The sequence below is a fragment of the Diceros bicornis genome, chromosome 4 (assembly GCF_020826845.1).
Source record: "Diceros bicornis minor isolate mBicDic1 chromosome 4, mDicBic1.mat.cur, whole genome shotgun sequence".
NCBI classification, from domain to species: domain Eukaryota; kingdom Metazoa; phylum Chordata; class Mammalia; order Perissodactyla; family Rhinocerotidae; genus Diceros; species Diceros bicornis.
In genome coordinates, this window is record NC_080743.1 from 98,655,325 (window position 1) to 98,675,353 (window position 20,029).

Sequence of the window (20,029 nt, forward strand, 5' to 3'; positions counted from 1 at the left end):
GTAAAAAAAAGTAAGAACTAGTTCTAAACTTAATCGGGAGATTTAAGAGAAGTTGGTTCTCTTTACACAATTCTTTAAAATGATCATTAACGTTGCTTCAGAATGTAAATGTTTAGAGAAGGGTGAAGAGAAAAGAGTTCCTCTGAAGAAGCATCCCCAATCGGAGCAGTGTTGGGCACTGAGGGTAGTTGGGGGGGGGGGGGTATTTTGGAGAAGGGGACTTTTTTTTCCCTGGAATTCCTCAAATCATACAAAATAACTGGTCCACAAGTTCTGTGTTATAGGCAGTTCTGTGGGTATTTGTTAAACCACAAAGTCAATCTTGAGGAATTCCTTAATTCCTGGTTTAGAACACGTTTCAGATAATGCTACCAGAAGGGAAGGAGAACCGGAAATGGTGATGGAGGAGAGAGGATTGTCAGGCAAATTAAAAATCTGAAGCTACAGTAAAGCCTAGGGCTTCTTGGATTTGGACCAAGAGCCCTGAGTCCAACTGCTAGACTGTGTGGGTAAAATATAGAGTTGGGAGGTTATGTGGCTTGCTAACGGTCACACTGCAGACAGGTGGAGTCCTGGAAACTGCTCTCTCGGCGCTCATTCTGGTTCTTTCTGTCATCTTACACTGAGCTCCTCATCTGCTCCTGAACACCCAGGGGAGCACTTTCCCTGCTGTTCTGCCCTCAGTCACAGCCATCTTGGTAACAAGCGTCTTTGGATTCACTTTCCAATTTTGACTTTTCCATCTTGTCCTCCCCTGCCCACTAGCTTAATGATTTCTTGATGTTTTTAGGACATAGCCCCAAGTATGGAGGAGAAGTACAGCATTTCATTCAATAAATATTTGTTGAGCACCTACTGTGTGCCAGACACTGTTCTAGAAGCTCAGGATGTGGACAAGATAACAGACAAGGTCCCTGCTCTCATGGAGTTTACAGGCTAGTAGAGGACGCAGACCACACACTAACAAAGGAGCAAAAACATGTTGGATGGTAATAAGAGCTACTAAAATAGGGTGACAGGCTAGAGAGAGAATGGGTTAGGTGGTCAAGGAAGGTCTCACTGAGGAGGTGGCCGTCAAGCCGATGAGCAGAGAGCCCAGTAAAGGTCAGGGGATGAGCACTTCAGGCAGGGGAAACATCCAGTGCAAAGACCCTGAGATGGGATTGAATTGACGTGTTTGAGGAACCAACAGAGGTCCATTAGTGGCCCAGGGAGCGAGGAGAGGAGGATGGCATATGGGCAGAGGCCCAATTTGATGGGCTTTATCCAAGGAACTAATGCTGGGGACAGACTCCTGGCTAGGAAGTTAAGCTCCTCCAACATTGACAGTGCTACTCAACCACTGCCCTTAATTCTTGATCATGAACGACCCCAGGAGGAAGTTACTGCCCCAGAAGAAACCCAGACTTGATGTGCTTTTATAAAGGAACCAGGTCACTTTCATGTATGAGCTGGATTTAGCTTAATTCTTTCTTAATCTTGTCTCCTAGAGTTTTCCTCATCTAACCAAAGACTTCCCAGTTTATGACCTAAACTAGTGATTCTCCCCAGGTGGTCCCGGGACCCCTAGGGGTCCCTGCTACCTTTCAGGGAGTACACGAAGAGGTCAAATCTAGTTTCATAACATCAAGGCACTACTTGTGTCAGGAAAAATAGTGAAAGACCTTGAAATGAGCCAAAGCAGAAACCTTAGTAGGTGTGCTGTCTAGCTCACTCACGAGGTCATCTGTGCCTTTCGTTGTCTTTGGGCTATTTGACAACTCTGTATGCTGCAGAGGACTGCCAGCACTGGGAATGCTCCTTCTTCACAGAAATGTCAATGTCAGTGGAACACAAGTGCTTATCGCCCTGTGACTCCACTAGTTTTCATCCATTCATAAACTGAATTTTCCTTGGAACCGGTTCTCACACCTTCCTAGCTCTCTCATCAATTAATGAGTTCAATGACTCATTTGTGTGAGTCATGATTTTATCTTTTTAAAAAGAATTATCCTTTAACATTTTCCGTTTTCACCCTCATTCTCCCACAAGTACAGAGTGGACTTTCCAGGGGACAGTTGTGTGCTATTGCAAGGGAGTGAAGGTAGAAGCAGATGGAGAATCTAGCTGTCTTCTGTGAAGTCAGACACTAAGATATCTGCAAAAAGTTAATACATGCCACTCTTCTCACTAAATATTTTCTTTGGGGAAATACCTTTTTTTTTCCAATGAAAATGTTAATATGTAATGGGTTTATTACTTTTACTTTTCAAAATATTTTTTAAATATCTCAGTTTTTGCTTCTTATATGATAATATCAATAGCTACAACCCGTAGAAATAACAGTTATTTGATGTCCTCAATAATTATTGTGATCCTGGATCCAAAATGTTTGAGAACTGCTGGCCTCCGCAGAGCCATCCAGCCAGAGGCTTTTATTATATCCTCATGATTTTGACTCCCAGTTGCCTTTCACTCCAAATGAGACTCAGAAATTTAAAAAGCAGCTACAAAAATAGCCTACCTGGAAATCATCGTGAGTTTCCAGGGCGGTGTTCACTTGCATCGTAGCTGCCAGCTGGCTGTAATACTTGTAGTGAAAGCAATAATTTAAGCTATAGATCCGCCACAGCAGGGAGAAGCAGGCAGATTGCCGGTAGAGTTGCGCCAGCCTCTTCTTCCTATTAGATGAGGTACACACATACACGCACACACACACACACACACACGGGACGTAGAAAGAAGGTATCATCACCAGCAGGCTGGAGGGGAGCGCAGGCGCTGAGGCCTCACTCCAGGCTTGGGGGTCAAAACTGACTTGGGTTTGAGGCCTGCCTCCTTGACTGACTAACAAACACATTAATTTTTTAAATTTATTTATTTTATTTATTTAGTGTGTATGAAGCACGTTTTCTCCACTGCAAAATGGGGACCATGATACCTACTTTGTGATGATTAAGATCATGTATGTAAATCACCTGTCCCCTGTCAGGTCATTGCTTTTTAAATCAAGATTTTTAAAAAGCACATTTATATCATTCATCATGTTTGATGCTGATGACCACCCTGTGAGAAGGGAAGGAATAATTAACTCCCTTTTACATAGGTGGAAGGTGAGATTCAGACAGGTTAAGTGATTAACTCACAGTCACACAGCTAGAACGTGGTGGACTCGAGCCCCGTGCACCTCCAGCCTGGCCAGTCTGGCGTGTCATTTCCTTCACTGCATATTGCCATCAGGAGCTAGGTCTCAGCTCAGTGAAGGAACTGAGCGTTTCTAACAATTACATTCTGCTATGGTCTGAATGCATCTCCCCAAAATTCATACGTTGAATCCTAACCCCAAAAAGCAATGGTATTAGCAGGAGGGGGCTTTGGGAGGTGATTCGATCTCGAGAGTGGAGCCTCAGGAATGGGATTAGTGCTCTTATAAAAGAGACCCCACAGAGCTCCCCAGCCCCTTCCACCCTGTGAGGAGATAACGAGAAGTCTGCGACCCTAAGAGGGCTCCCAAGACTCGGCTGGCACCCTGATCTCAGACTCCCGGCCTCCAGAAGGGTGAGCAATAAACTTCCGCAGGTGATAAGCCACCAGTCTGTGGCATTGTGGTATAGCAGCCCAGATGGACTAGGACACATCCCAACAATGGGACGGAATGTGGCGGGAGGTGGTGAACCTCCTGTGCTGGAGGTATTGCTCAAGGGGAGGATGGGTGACCACCCACGGAGGGATATTTGGGTTCTCAGTCCAGCCTCCACTGGTAATACAGATCCACATCCTCTCTATTTGTGATAAAAATGGGAGTCTAAACAAGATACTGCAATATTAGTAATTTAACAAAACCAAGAAAACAAAATATAATTAGAAATATTTATCAAAAAGCACATTTTAAACAAAAATCAGAAAGAAGGAAGAAAGAGATATCCTAGAGATGCTTCAAGAATTCCAGGTACTTTCAGTTTAGACATTGCTGGCTTGATTCTGTTGTGGGCATTATTTTTGAAAGGTTCTGTGGCAACATGGACAGGGTAAAATCCCTTCTAACACAAGGCAATCAAGAGGGCCATAGAAACTCTGACATTGAATGTGGATTCTTGTCCTCATGCTTGAGATCAGACCCTCTGGACTGGAGAGTACTTTAAGCCAACAGCTCTGCAGCTTCTTCCTCGTCAGCTCTTTTCCCTTGTGCGGGGACTTCTTACACCTTTTACAGAACAGGCTTGGAAACCAGGTTGTCAGATTTAGAGGATGAAAATACAGGATGCCCAGTTAAATTTGAGTTTCAAAACAATGAATAATATTTTTAGAATGCATATGTCCTAAATATTTTGTGTGACATAATGTATACTAAAAACATTATTCACTGTGTATCTAAAGTTCACACTTAACTGGGCGTCCCGTTTTTATCTGGCAGCCTATGGACCCAAACTCCACTGCTCTCTTCCCTCTGGAGAGCTCTCCACCGAACCTCTCCCCGCCCCTCCCTCCTGGCGTGCCCTGAGGCAGCGGGCGTAGATTCCCTGGAGCCTGCCCCGCCCTGCAGTGGAGGTCAGCTCCACCTCACAGCCCCCCCAGTCCCACTGTCCCCCACATTCAAGGGAACACTTTGGGGAAGGCGGTTTTTGGTGGAGTCACAAAAGTTGCAGCAACTTGCCCATAGGAATAGATGTTTGCATCTCAGGCAGACCCTGCAGGAATGTTGCTACCAGCCTCTCCCAAGACGGAAGAGACGTCTGCCAGCAATCCAGACTCCATGAAGGTGGCATCTCCCTTGTATGAATTGTTAGATGGGTGGAATAGATTTTAAAACTTTTACTGTGGAAAATTTCCAACATGTACATACAGTAAAACAGAAAAATATAATGAACCACGTATACCCAACACCCAGCTGTACCAACTATCTACATTCTTATTTCCTCTATCTCTCTACTTGCTGTTTCTCTCTCCACCCCATTATTATTTCTTATAGTTCTTTTATAAATAGATTTCAATAAATTGAAATGTACAAATCCTAACTTATGGATACCCCCATGTGACCCACATCCCTGTGGAGATACATAGATGGGTGGGCTGTTTTGTCTTTTGGCAGATGTCTTCGGGGCCTGCTAATCCTCTTTGGGATGGGGACAATACCCAGTGTCTTAGCAATGAATGGAAGAGGGCTTGTGACCGGGGCTCCAGGAGCAGGGGCGCAGGTTCCAACTGGGACTTGGGCGGCCAGAGCACTCAGTGGGCCAGATGGGTAGGGAGGGGCACTGGAGCTCATCTTGCAACAGGCTCCATTATGTTTTTGTCACCTTGACAAGAGATTTTCAGATATTGAGCTGCATGGGGTAACTATCTGGTTCAAAACTGATTCAGCTTGAACTAAAGAGGCCTGACTTTTGGCCTATCAAACATACACTGTGAGACCGAGTTAGCATGAAAGAGTCCACGTCTAAACTACCCCCCATCTTCTTCTCACAGCGTGCTTTGGACGAACGCTGAGAACTGCAGGTAGGCAAGCTAATCAGTAACCAGTAGAAAGAATGACTTGTTAGTAGAAAATTTATAGCCTCTATCCTGAAAACAGTTCCTTCTGTCCCTGATAAGAAAATAACTAATGTTTCCTCAGATTCCTCAGGAATGTCACATTCAGCAGATCCAAAATTTTTGTCTATGGAGAGGTGCCCAGTGGTCTGTGGTCATCCATCACTTGACACTCCTGAGCCCCCTCCCCAACCCTATGCCTTACATAAGTCATTTCCAAATCAGTTCCCCTTTAAGATGGTTTTTTAGGACGACAGTCCGCCATCTTCCAATCAGCTCGCTCATTGCTTAATAAAGTTGTTTTTCTCCACCACCTTGCCTCTTGACAGATTGGCTTTTGTCTTGCGGCGAGCAGATCGAGCCCCTTGTTTGGTATCAATTGTACATCTGCTTTAACCATTAAAGTAAAGAATGCACTCTCTTAAGATAAGAATGCATACTTCCCCTCCTATGCCCTATTGGTAACACCCTATTGGTAATGTCCATATTAGTCCCTTTCCCAACATCCAGGTCATGTTGACCTGCTAATTTGGGACTAAATACCTCCTTGAAACTTTGAAAATGTATCCTGGGTGTGTTTAGTGTATGTTTTTGTTCTAAAAAGCTATAAGACTGTACTGAAAACCACGCTTCTCTGGAACACTTTCTTCCTTTCTGGAAAAGGCCTTTCTGGGTTATAATCCTCACTCTGACTCAAGTAAAACTCACCTTATTTCTCTTATCTGTAGAATGATTATCAGTTATTTTGCATCAACAACCTGAACTCCCTTTGGCAAAAGCTGCCTGTGAAGTGTTCTAGGGCAACCCAGCCCTGGCCTCAGAGCCTGCCCCCACTCGCCCTCTCCCCCACCAGTGAGCCCCCAGGACTCCTTGCACCCTCTAGAGGCCCAGGCTTTGGGGGCTGACTGTTGGGTATGTGTAGGTCTCTCTCCTCTGGCAGTGAGGTGAGACAGCCAGCTCTCCCCAGCTCCTTCCCTTACCCTGGAGGTGAGCTCTCTTGGGCCCGCTGATTCACATAGCGAAAGTGTTTTTCTCAACATGCATCTGGAGAAACAAGGAGATTATGTTGTCAGGAAAGATTCGGTTGAGGAGCTTCAGGGCCTTCCTCAGCATTTTCTTGGCAAGTACCATCTGGCCCATGTTGAAGCAGACCTACAGGGAGAAGGGAGGGGAAAAGAGGAAAAGAGAAAAAGCAGTGATTCTGCACATGGTATGTTCCCACAATACACATTTTGGGGATTCTTGTCCAAAAAAAGATAAATTTATGGCCGAGGAACAAAATCCCCCTGTGCCTGGCATCATACAAAATGTTTGTTGGATGTGTGCGTGAAAGGATGGTTGAATGACCAGGATTTAGCATCTTTGTTGTGCATCTTCTACCCCTAAGAAAATGTTTACCCATTCATGTCCATTTTTGCAGGGTGTTAGGAAAATGTTTCATAAAGATGTCAACTAAGAGGACAAGGAAGATCTTGCTGTTGGCAAGTGATGGTGAGGAGGTTTGAGTCCCAGGGCTTGTGGTTCTGGAGTCTTGGAAAGGCTCTGGGGCAGGGGACGGGAGGTAGGAAGTATAAAGATGATTCTCCTTCTTCTTCTATGTGAAGCCCTAATGGCAAATAACAGATTAGTCATGTGTTTAATGTTTTCTTACCTGACCTTTGAGGCTATAAAAGGTGGCAGACTCAAAAGTCTGATTCCAAGACTTTTCCTTCTTGAGAGTTTTTAGCAGCCTCTCTCCCTCATTCAAATAGGTGTACGCCTGCAACCAGCCAAAGGGTAGAAAGTGTGGAGTCAGCAGGGGTCCCGACCACAGAGGGGCCATCACGCCAGACTCTACTGAAGGAAGAGAAGCAGGCGCCACTCCAGGTCCGTCTCCACCTCTGCCCCCAGGCTCCTAATTAGAAAGGGCCTCCCAACTCTAGACAGGAACTGGATGGGAAGCTCCCACTGAAGATACAGGCCACCTTCGTGTCCATCTTTGCCCCCTGGATCACTCATTCTAGAGGATGAATCTAGAAATCTCCCCCTTTCTCGCGTTGTCACATACATCACCTCACCTGAAGTGTCCCCCAGATGGTTTCCTCCTTTGAGTAATTCCATCCCCAACCTCCTGATTCCAGCAACATACACACTGCCCCGATAACATCCCCACACCTATGAGAAGCTGGTCTCTACCGCTGGAATGAGTTAGGAACCACGCCATCTCCTTTGCCAGGGCCATCTTTGGGAGGTGGAAGAGGAAGGAAAGGCCCCGAGCAACTCTCCTTTCTTCATCGTCAACCTCCTATGACATCATGAGTCAGGAGAGTCTTGGTGCGTGTAAACACCGAGGCAAGGTCAGACGTGAAGAGTAAGATCGGGTGAGGTAGTGTCCCCAAGTCTCATGCAGCCTAAGGGGTATGTGAGGGAGGGAAGGAGGGAGACATGAGTTGGCTGCCATCCCCAGTCCTACCAATTGTCTTTGATGGGAGAGGGGCTGCAAATGGCACATTCCGGGACTTTGCGCCAGGGCTCTGCTTCCCATCATTGTCTTCCTGAGCACTCACCACTCCCTGCGGAGTGAGGGGGCGCTGCACAGGTTTAGCAAGTTGGCCCCCAGGGCTACCTAGACCTCTTCCTGGGACTCACTGGCCATTTCCCGCCTTCCCCACATCTGTGAATAAAATATGCATAGGAGACTTTCGTTCTTAACATAAATACTTGAGAGAACAGAGGCTTACTGATATTTTTAATGGTTTAATTTTTTAATTTTATGTAAATCAAAGGTGTCAGGGTTGATTAGGTTGCCGTGATCAATAGCAACTGTAAAATCTGCAAGTGACCACCAGTGTAGGCGTGAGGACTGCAGGCGTGGCCACTCAGGTGTCTGGAGCTCCTCCTGAAGCTGGCTGAGGCAGAGGAAGAAAGGCCCAGAAAGGCTTTTCCTCAAGTGAGTTCATGGAAGCTTGGTCCAGCCAGCTGCTCTATGAAAAGTGATCTAAGGTCAAATAAGTTTGAGAAACACAGTGTGCCCCAGCCCTATCCTCTGGGAAAGTTACATATATCTTAGTAGTAAAGAAACCAGCTCAGTGCTTCCCAACTTACTTAACAATGAATTCTTTTTGTTTCATTATGTGTATGAAATCCCCACATCTCTAAGGGCATGTTGCCCTGGAACCTTGTTGACAATTATCCTGGAGAAACATTCTCTAGAGCTCTGGTAGTCTAAAGGTGTGTATGACCATTTAGCACTAATTACACAAAGACCAAAGTGGGTGAGCCTCTTTGGAGGTCACAAGATTAAAGCCAGATTTGTACTTCTCCAAAGACCTCCAGGTATTCGTGCCCACAGGTATCAGGGCATACAGAGGGCAGACCTGGGACACCCTGGGACATTACTGAGGAAGACACCGCTGAAACTGAAGCACTGATACCAAGAGTCCTGACTGCATCATTGTGGGAATGAGCTGTGCCCTCTCCCCCAATATAGGTAGACAATTCACGGCAAATTTCTAAAGGTGGCAATATTTTAAATGATGTATAATGCTGGTTGCGATTTTTTCTAACTTTCTTTTCTCAATCTCGGGTCATTTCCCCTCTGAGCAGTTTGATTTTCAAAGGAAGGAGGTGCTGGCAGGAAACAAGAAGATGAAGTAATTAAAAAGCACAGGAGAGCTTCCCCTCTGGCTCTGTGGTCTGTAAGATGTCTCAAGGGTGGAGGGGATCTGGGTGGAAACAGCTTACCATGTAATTATTACCTAAGAGGAGATACGCAAAGGCAATTTCTAGGAAGTAATATAAAGCTTTGTTGTTTTCTCCCAAAGCCAGAAAATGGTTGGCCAAAGGTATGATGATGATCTCGAGGATTTCCTCACACTGGCAGGATTCCAGCAGGATGAGGTCTTCCTCAGATGTCTTCATTCTTGTTATAATGATGTCAAAGAAACTCAAGATCTTTTCTCTTATTTCTTCAGAACTGTCCAAATGCAGAAATAAGTAGGAGTAATAACTTGTAGATATAGTGTAGCTTTTGGTATGAAAATATCTTTAAAAACTAATAAAAGAGCATGATAAAATCTAATGTAGACACTACTGACCAAACTCACCACACACACCCCCGACATTCCCCTACTTACACCTAAGAGGACAAAAGTACTGACCCGACAAATGATTCTAACCGTGTTCTGAATTTAGTGACAGTTGTTTACACTCTACCTGCTAAACAAATACATATGCCTGTACCTGAGACTTCCAGGAAATATCTCAGACTTCTTAGGAATCTCTATTTTGGAAAAGGTGATCTCTTCTTCAGCTAGAAAATAAATAAACAAATGGATTGTTTGGGTCATTGAAAGGTTCCATTGGTAGAGATGGCTGTTGTCCCCCAAAGTCTCCTGTCTCTTTCACGATATAGTTATTGCTGCCCAACCAGAAACTACATTTCCCAGTCCCCACTGCATGTTGGGGAAAGCTGTGTGATTAGTTTAAAATGGAATTAGATCAGAAGTAATACATGTCACTTCTGAGCTCAGATGGTTAGGTAATTTCTCCACCCCCTCCGTCCACAGGAAAGCAGATAATTGTGAGGATCTGAGGGATGGCAGAACCACAGAATGGAAGGAGCCTAAGTCCCTGACTGATTTGTCTAAACTCTCATTGGATCATTGTGTATGTGGGAAAAAACTATTTTTGTACTGTGTTAAGCCACTGAAATGTTGGGGTTTGTTATAGATGATAATGTTATCCTAACTCATTTACCCTGCAATAACTAAAACTAGAATTAATGATCCTGAAGAAAGTGACATCAGTTTCTAGGGGAGAAATACGGACACTTAAATGTAATACCCCAAAAGGCTAACAAAAGGCAGAGAACTTTGAGATTAAAATGTTCAGTCTATCCAGATTTCAATAGGTTAGAAAATTCCATAATGATCTTAAAACAGAAAACAAATGAGGATTGTCTAATCTAGCCACTTCTCCATTCAGGGAGAAGGAAGAATCCTAGAGAGGGGAAGGGACTTGTCTCAGATGGTGTATGTTAGTGATGGAGGTGGGACTAGAACCTAGGTCTCCTGGCTCCAAGGTGAATGCATTGCTCCAAAGATATTTTAATTTCTAAAAATGCAGTTTAAGCACCTAGTTATCACCCTCTTCCAAAAGCCTTCTGCGCCCTTGGCCCCGTAGAATTAGTGCCCCAACTCATGTGTGCCCATCGACCCCCCATGCGGACCTCCATCCCGGTCCTTGTCACACTGTGTAGGGATTAATTTGCCCACCTCTCTTCCTGGCCTGCCATCTAGTGTATCTCTAGTGACTAGCAGCTGAATAAATTGAACTATGCCTCTATCCTCCTATTCCTCTAAATCTGCTCTTGTCAAGGTTACCAGTGGCTACCATGTTGCCAAATCCAAAGGTTACATCTTTGACCACGTCTTATTACACCTCTCTGCTGCATCGTTTAATACAATTGACCACTCCTTCTTTTCGCTGGCTTTCGTAACAACCATTCCCTTGGTTCCCTGGCTGCCCAGTTTTCTGGCTCCTACTCCTCTATCAACATTCCAAATGTTGATAAGCCTCCCTTTGGTCCTGGGCTCCCTTCTGTATCCAAATTTCTAGGTAATTTCATCTGCCCATGACTTTAAATTACCTTCATATGCCAATAAGTTTTAATCTTGTATCTCTCAGCCCTGACATCTACCCTTAACTACAGACTTGTATATCCAAATGCCTCCTTGGTGACTGCCACTTGGATGCCTAATACGCATTTAAAAATTAACATGAACAGAACTTTTCTGTTTGTTTTTAACAAACAGAACTTTTAAATCTCTTTTCCATAAACCTATATCCACCTAAGTTTTCCCTATCTTCATAAGTATCAGCGCCATATATCCATTTTCTCAAAGCAAACACCTAGGCAATATCTGTGATTCTTTTCTTTCCCTCATGCCTATCTCCATTCAGTCTATCAGGAAGTCCCGTTGACTCTACCCCAGAACGGGTCTGAATCCATCTTCCTCTGTCCATCTTCACTATAGCACCACCCTAGTCCACCACCAAATTTTATCCTGACTGATAAACTGTGAAAAACTGATCTCCCTTCTGTTCCTATCCCCTTCAATCTGTCTTATATAGAGAAGCTAGATTAAGTTTTTAAAAACATGATTCAGATCTCTGTAGCAGAAACTGCTGGTTTCCTATCTCAACTTCCATTGTCCCTCTTCTTCTTAATAATAGAACTCAATTTTACTCAGGGAAGCTTCATTTTCCAGCCTTCCTTGCAACTGGATATAGCCATGTGACTAAATTCTGGTCAATGAGATGTAAGAGGAAGTATTGGGTAGGATCTCTAGAAAATTCCTTAAAAGGCAAGGGGAATCCCTTTCATTTTTTTGGTTTCTTTTCTCCTTTTTTTTTTTTTTTTTGGTGAGGAAGATTGTTCCTGAGCCAATCTTGATCTGTTGCCAATCTTCCTCTATTTTGTATGTGGGACACTGCCACAGCATGGCTTGATGAGCAGTGTGTAGGTCTAGTGTGTAGGTCCAAGCCAGGGATCCAAACCTACGAACCCCAGGCCGCCAAAGCAGAGCGCACAAACTTAACCACTGTGCCACTGGGCCAGCCCCTCTCCTTCTAGTGTTAAATGTGAACGTGATGGTTAGAGCTCCTGCAGCCGTTTTGGACCAAGGGTCTCTGATGATCATAAAGCCTTCATACTAGTCCAAGCGATGAGACAAGCATTTTACATGAGAGAGAAATAAATTTAATAATAAATAAATTTAAGCCACCTTAGCTGGGTCCTTGTTATAGGCAGCCAATACTAATTCTAATCAATACCTCTCCGATATGTTCCAATCCACTTAGAATAAAATTCAGACTATGTATCAAGGCCTACAGGCCCCTTGATGGTTTTATTAATCTGTTTATTCTCTATCAGCCTTCATTAAAATTCAAATATACGAGAATAGACACACATCTATCATTTTCACCACTATATCCCCAGTACCTACATCATTGCCTGGCACATAGTAGATGCTCAGTAAATATTTGCTGAATAAATACACATTTGTTGAAAAAAATCAATGAGTAAAAATAAAGTGCTATTCCTCCTTCAACATCCTATATAAATATATTTAATTATTTTATTGAGGTCACTGGTTTATAACATTGTGTAAATTTCAGGTGTACATTATTACATTTCAGTTTCTGTAAAGACGACATCATGTTCACCACCAATAGTATAGTTTTTATCCATCACCATACATCTGTGCCCCTTTACCCCTTATGCCCACCCCCAACCCCCTTCCCCTCTGGTAACCACCAATCTGTTCTCCTTATCTATGTGTTTGTTTGTTTGTTTATCTTCCACATATGAGTAAAATTATGGTATTTGTCTTTCTCTATCTGACTTATTTCACTTAGCAGAATACCCTCGAGGTCCATCCATATTGTCGCAAATGGCACGATTTTGTCTTTTTTTATTACTGAGTAGTATTCCATTGTATGTGTACCACATCTTCTTTATCCCTTCGTCCATTGGTGGGCACTTAGTTTGCTTCCAAGTCTTGGCTATTGTGAATAATGCTGCAATGAACATAGGGATGCATCTATCTTTTTGAATTAGTGTTTTCATGTTCTTTGGATAAATACCCAGCAGCGGAATAGCTGGATCATATGGTAGTTCTATCCTTGATTTTTTGAGGAATCTCCATACTGTTTTCCATAGTGGCTGCACCAGTTTGCACTCCCACCAGCAATGTATGAGAGTTCCCTTCTCTCCACATCCTCTCCAACACTTATTATTTCTTGTCTTTTTAATGATAGCCATTCTGATGGGTGTGAGGTGATATCTCATTGTAGTTTTGACTTGCATTTCCCTAATAATTAGTGATGTTGAACATCTTTTCATGTGCCTGTTGGCCATCTGTATATCTTCTTTGGAAAAATGTCTGTTCATACCCTGTGCCCAATTTTTGATTGGGTTGGGTTTTTTTTCATTGTTGAGTTGGATGAGTTCTTTACATATTTTGGAAATTAACCCCTTGTCAGATATATGATTTGCAAATATTTTCTCCCAGTTGATGAGTTGTCTTTTCATTTTGTTGATGGTTTCCTTTGCCATGCAGAAGCTTTTTAGTTTGATGTAGTCTCATTTGTTTATTTTTTCTTTTGTTTCCCTTGCCTGAGTAGACATGGTGTTTGAAAAGATACTGCTAAGACTGATGTCAACGAGCGTACTGCCTATGTTTTCTTCTAGGAGTTTTATGGTTTAAGGTCTTAACATTCATATCTTTAATCCATTTTGAGTTAATTTTTGTGTATGGTGTAAGATAACAGTCTACTTTCATTCTTTTGTATGTGGCTGTCCAGTTTTCCCAACACCATTTATTGAAGAGACTTTCCTTTCTCCATTTGTGTTCTTGGCTCCTTTGTCAAAGATTAGGTGTGGTTTTATATCTGGGCTTTCAATTCTGTTCCATTGATCTGTGTGTCTGTTTTTCTGCTGGTACCATGCTGTTTTGATTAATATAGCTTTGTAGTATACTTTGAAATCAGGGAGTGTGATGCCTCCAGCTTTGTTCTTTTTTCTCAGGATTTCTTTGGCTATTCAGGGTCATTTGTTGTTCCATATAAGTTTTAGGATTCTTTGTTCTATTTCCGTGAAGCATCTTCATTGGGATTCTGGTTGGGATTGCATTGAATCTCTAGATTGCTTTAAGTAATATGGACATTTTAACTATGTTTATTCTTCCAATCCATGAGCGCAGAAGATCTTTCCATTTCTTTATGTCTTCTTCAATTTCTCTCAATAATGTCTTACAGTTTTCAATGTGTAGGTCTTTCAACTCGTTGGTTAAATTTATTCCTAGGTATTTTATTCTTTTTGTTGCAAATGTAAATGGGATTGTATTCCCGATTTCTCTTTCTCCTAATTCGTTATTAGTGTATAGAAATGCAACTGATTTTTTTATGTTGATTTTGTACCCTGCAACTTTACCATACTCATTAATTATTTCTAATAATTTTTTGGTGGATTATTTAGTGTTTTCTATATAATCATGTCATCCACAAATAGTGACAGTTGTACTTCTTCCTTTCCAATTTTGGATGCCTTTTATTTATTTTTCTTGCCTATTTGCTCCAGCTAAAACTTCCAATACTATGTTGAATAAGAGTGGTGAGAGTGGGCATCCTTGTCTTGTTCCTGTTCTCAGAGGAACGGCTTTCAGTTTTTCACCATTGAGAATGAGGTTAGCTGTGGGTTTGACATAAATGACCTTTATTATTCAACATCCTATATATTTTTTTGTTTCAAATTACAATAGTGATAGAATGAGATGTAGAGAAAATCAATATTGGCTAGATAAAGCAAATAAAGTTGGGATATATAAGATATACTTTTTGTTATTATATCATTTACCCATTGTGTGAATCATATTATTTTTAGTTTTAGTTCTCAATTTTCTTCATTACAAACAAAATATTACATTAAGAGTTCCCTACTTCAAAGAGGATCTGTAAAAATCAAAAGGAAAAAAATATACAAAATGCTTATAGGTTCTCAGAAGAAAGGACGAAAGCAAAGCTATCACTTGCTCACCTCATAGTTTCACAGATGAGACATGAGAATTTAGGTTCATGGTGACAGACTGGCCTCTTTTGTTTACCTCCTATACCTCCACGTCCAGGACATTTTATCCCATTAAAATGAGCACAAAATAATTTTTAAAAGCATAAACTCACAATGTATAGAATGGAAAGGGTCAATTCCTGTCATAGGGCCATTGTGCTGGCTATGCCCTCTGCCTAGAATGCTCTTCCCCGGCCACCCACACAACAATCCCTCACTTCCTTTGTCTTTCTTTGGATCCTACCTCTCAATGAAGGCTACCCTAGTGGCTCTGCACTCCTGATCCCCCTTGTTCTACCCAATATTCTTTTTTTTTTTCTCCTTGGGACTCATCACTTATACAATAGAATTTACTTCTTTACTATGTTTTCTTCTCTACTGTCTGCTTTTCCCCAGTAGAATGCTGCTTTGTTTGCTGATGTATCAGGGGCCTAGAGCAGTGTCTGGCACACAGTAGAAAGTCAATATTTGCTGAATGAGTAAATGAAACACTGGATGAGATTTCAACACGTGTCCAGAAGACAAAGGAGTCAGAGGAGTGGTCACTGATGAAGTGGGTAGAGCAAGTTGAAGGAAAGAGTCCAGGAAGAAGCCCATGAGCTGTTGATCCTTGGAAGAAGGTCAGTGTCCTCGCTATCTGATCCATACCAATGCTGTGTCCTTGAACCTCTTCTAATTATGTCCCTCACCAGTATTGCCCAAAGGCATTCCCCTTGCTTTAGGAGATTCAGGGGCTACAGACAGAGTGTCCAGCCAAGATGGAAGCAGGATATTATAAGGAAGACATTGCTTAAAAAAGAAAAGTTTCCTAGAAACTCTAGGAAAAATAAACTTTAGTTAAGAAATCTATTCACAGTATATTACTTGGCTCTGCAGTAGACAGCATTTACACAGTCTCAATAGTATAAACACTTGATTGATTTATCTAACGATAGTAATATAACCATACTGGCTGAGAGGTGCTGAGGAGTGGTATGACAGAGTTGAATCCTCACCTACCATAGCAAGAAAATAGACAATGTCAGAATTTGATTTTTTAAAAAAGCATTATTAACACACCATTTAATATATGGAGGTAATGACTAAAAAGAACAGCTAAGTTAATGTTTGCCCCTGAGAAGAACTACTGAAGGTGCATGGGACAGTGGGTCTTTGGATTATTGTTTTTATGGTAACACTTATAGGAAATTTTTAAAAATGTTTTTATTTAAAGATGTCTGGTTGATAGCCTTTTAAACAGGTGAAAAGTTCTGATGAGAGAAACAGTGGCGCCCTGGTCTCACTCAGGTGGAGGTGCTGAGGAAAGGGCGACATCCCTCAGAGACATCTGGTCACACGTGCTCCAGAGCTGGACTGTAAGGTACACCGGCAAATCCTACATAACTGAAGAGGTTTTCTGTGATGACCCCAGCCAGCCTGCTTCAGACCAGCTGCTCAGACTGACCTATCTGCTGGCCGCCAGCTGACTTTAGCCCCCAAATATATATTTATATATATTTTTATATATAATGTTTATATATATATGATAAGACCGCTCTCACACAGCCTGACATATTCTCTCCCCGTTCTCTCTGTCAGTCAGCTCTCTCCTGTTGATCCTTGCATTGGCTCTTTGACTGCGGCCCTGGACTGGCACCCCTCCCTGAAGCTTCCTGGACTTGTGCATCCTTTTCAGCTCTCCACTGCCTGCCCTCTTAGCACCTGTTTTGTTCTAGTGGTTCACTCTCTCTCAATCCTCACGGTCCTCTTAAAAACTGTAATACTTTTGAGTCTTGATCTATTCCAGGAGTTTAGGGGTCTTCTCACACTCCCAGGGGTACTCTTGGGAAGGGCTTAAAATGCCTCCAGTCTGGCTTTTTCTCCCAGGTGAGTTACGTCTGAGCCACGGGAAACCCTCCCACATCCTTTCCCAAACTCTGGGAGGGCAGGTTGGTCCCAGTGCAGCCACAGGCCACTGGAGCCTTCTTAGGTGTGAAGTAGGCCCCAGTCTTCTGTGGGGCCTCTAACCCTTCTGTCCTCTAACCAATTCCAAGGAAGACACCAGCCTGGGGAGGGACATAGAACCTCATCGGTTCCCACCAAAGAAATCTCTTTACAAACTCTGGCCCTCTCCACACTGTCCTCACTTTTATGTCTTGGATCTGGAAGAGGGATCCAAGACAATAACTGACCCTCAGCTATTTCCTTTATAAATTCTGTATGTCCATCCTTACCTCACTTTGGATTGCAGCATCCCTTGTATGCTGGTGTTTGGTACAAATTTCAAGTTCAACATCATCTTACACACATACTACTTTTATAATAATAATAATAATAAAACATTTCCAATTTTGGAAAAATATAATGCACGAGGGGAAATGTAATCGATGCTAAGAATAAACACTAGACTCAGCTACACGTACATTGCCCTGACATATTCCCTGCCCCAATGGGATGAGACTACTGCTGCAGTCTCATCCTCTTTGTGCCCAAGCCCTCAGGGGACTTGAAACCCGCATGGTCCAGACTCTAAGGCTCTGAACCTAAAGCCTGATTTCTCTTTTTTGAAAAGGGAGATTGGCAAGTGTTAGTATTCAGGGTCAACAATAGGCTTGTACCAGAGAGCAAAGCTGCTTTCTCCTTGATCAGGTATTGAAAGAGAATTGAAAGGGAATCACCTTCCTCGCTCTCTGACTCACCCCTGATGCTGTAGCCATGAACTTCTTCTAATCTCCTTGGCCTGTATTACTGAGAAGTCCAACCCTGCACTTTGGGAAACTCAGGTGTATGGACACAGCATGACCTTGAGAATTATTGACCTGGGATTGAATAAAGTCTACCACTCATTCTGCAGCATTGGACAAGTTATTTAATCTTCCAGAAACTCAATTTTCTCGTGTATAAAATGAAAATAACGCTCTACCTTGGAGGGTTGATAAGATGATCATATAAGAATGCATTGAAAATAGAGGACGAATGAGAATAAATTTTATTTTGTACCTACTATGGCACTTTGCATACTTTTCTTCCCAATTTTTAATATCCCTATAATACAGAAATCCTCTACTTGTAGCCTCTGCTTTCCCAACCAGATTTAGCTATAGTCACTGAGGCCTTTGGCGAGGGCAGGTGGCCCATTGGGTGCTCCCTGGCCACCCACAGTGAGGGCTGGAATTGGTGTTGCTGCCCTGAGTCTCCCATCCGTCATGCCTGCAGTGGCTGAGTCCCTGGTCCCTTGTGCCCCTTGAATCCTCTACCATGTTTTCCCAGATCACGTGGCTCATTTGTGCTATCACTTTGTAACTTTTTCGCTTTTGCTTCACAGATGGCCTTGAATCCCTGCCCTGAACCTGGGTCCTCTTTTCTGGGGCTCTGACCTGCTTAGCCCTGCATAATTCTCTCCCACTCATATTCTTTTTCCGCTGGAAACTTGTTTCAAACTAGTCTGACAAAGCAACAACATTCTTATCTGCTGAGAAACACCACTCCCTCGTAGATCTTGCTCCTGCTTCCACCTCACGGAAGAGCCCACCCGCCTGGATTCCACCCCTTGGTGTGAATTAAGCTGGGTCTGTTTTATCCCTTTGGGCATTTTAATTTGAGCTCTGTTCACATTCCATTTTGCCAGAGTTCTTATCCCCACATCCTCCCTGACAGTCTCACAGTGAGACTGGTGCTGCTAGACTCATCTACGCATGCATTCCCCAACTCTTCCCTGCCCCAGTGACCTGTGCTGCTGAGGTCTCATCATTTCTTGTGCCCAGCCTCAGGGGACTTGAAACTCTCCAGGTCCAGACTCACTCCTTCTAGGTCTTAGTCTCCACATTCCCCAAGAATAGTTAGGACTAATTAGAAATAAAGTAAGCTTACTTTGATGTCCATGGGTCTTCGCCATCTTCCTAATGGTATCCAAGTCCAAAGTGTTGAGCCGAATGTCCACGGCGAAGTGGTGATAGGGAATGAAGTCACCACCTTGGCAGTGGTCACATCTGTGAGCATTTTCTTCTAAAAAGCAGGCACATTTGAAGTGCATGGCTTTCTTCTGGTCCTTCAGCCACAGCTCATAGGCTGTTTTCTGCAGCATGGGCCTGCAGAATCGAATGATGTGGCACTCGATCACCTTGCTTTCCAGCTCATGAAGCTCTTCCTCCTCACCGTGAGCTAGAGAGAACAGAAAGGATTTTTCAGCCAGGCAGCGGGCAACGAATCAGCTCCTGCTACCGAACTGAGATCAGTTCTTTGATCTAGCTGTGCCTTTAACTAACAGGAAATATGGGTCACTTCCAGGCTCCACTCACCCATTCCTTCACTGGGCTTCAGAGACAGGGAGCGATAATTCACCACAAACGAGGTCGCATTCTGTTTTAGAACCATTCAGAGCTCTTTGCCATTCCAGAAACAATCAAAGATGTTGGATTCCACTAGAGTTGCCAGGGCCTTGATCATCATCTTCATGTTCCAACAAGGGAGAATCTCAAACAACAACTCTGTAGTGAAGGTTAGGCCAATAATGGCAGCACATCTCACCAACATCTGGTGGGAAGGGCTCATGCTATCCAGCTGAACCAGAGAGATTTCTGCAGGTGGAAAGTCACACAATAGTGAACTAGTCATCTGTCTTTATCAAATACATTCTAGAGATGGACAGCTGTCCTGCTCTACAGTTCCTGTTCACAGAACCCCAGCCAAGCTAAGCCAAAAGAAGTATTAGCTTAGTACCTACTTCACAGATAGCACTTGTGCTGGGAATACAAAAATGCAGACGCTATGATCTAAAAATGCAAATGGCACAATGGCCAGACAAACATACGATCGATTTCAAGGTGTTCTGATTTTGTGTTAAAGTGTGACAAGGGTTTGTGAGGAGAGGAGAAGTCATTGTGGGCCACAGCAGTCAGAAAGGGCAGGGCCTGCCATCCATGTTCTGAGTTG

The 20,029-nt window shown here is 43.1% G+C and overlaps 1 protein-coding gene across 1 annotated transcript in view; it reads right to left on the bottom strand.

Moving 5' to 3' along the window:
- LOC131401950 (adenylate cyclase type 10-like) overlaps window positions 1-19,711 on the bottom strand; it is a 29,409-nt gene extending 9,698 nt beyond the window's left edge. The window contains 8 exon segments of the mRNA XM_058536998.1: window positions 2,504-2,660; window positions 6,489-6,534; window positions 6,537-6,660; window positions 7,160-7,267; window positions 9,232-9,463; window positions 9,730-9,799; window positions 18,968-19,258; window positions 19,396-19,711. Coding sequence (XP_058392981.1) covers window positions 2,504-2,660; window positions 6,489-6,534; window positions 6,537-6,660; window positions 7,160-7,267; window positions 9,232-9,463; window positions 9,730-9,799; window positions 18,968-19,258; window positions 19,396-19,711 — 1,344 coding nt within the window.
- Window positions 19,712-20,029: the final 318 nt, after the last annotated feature.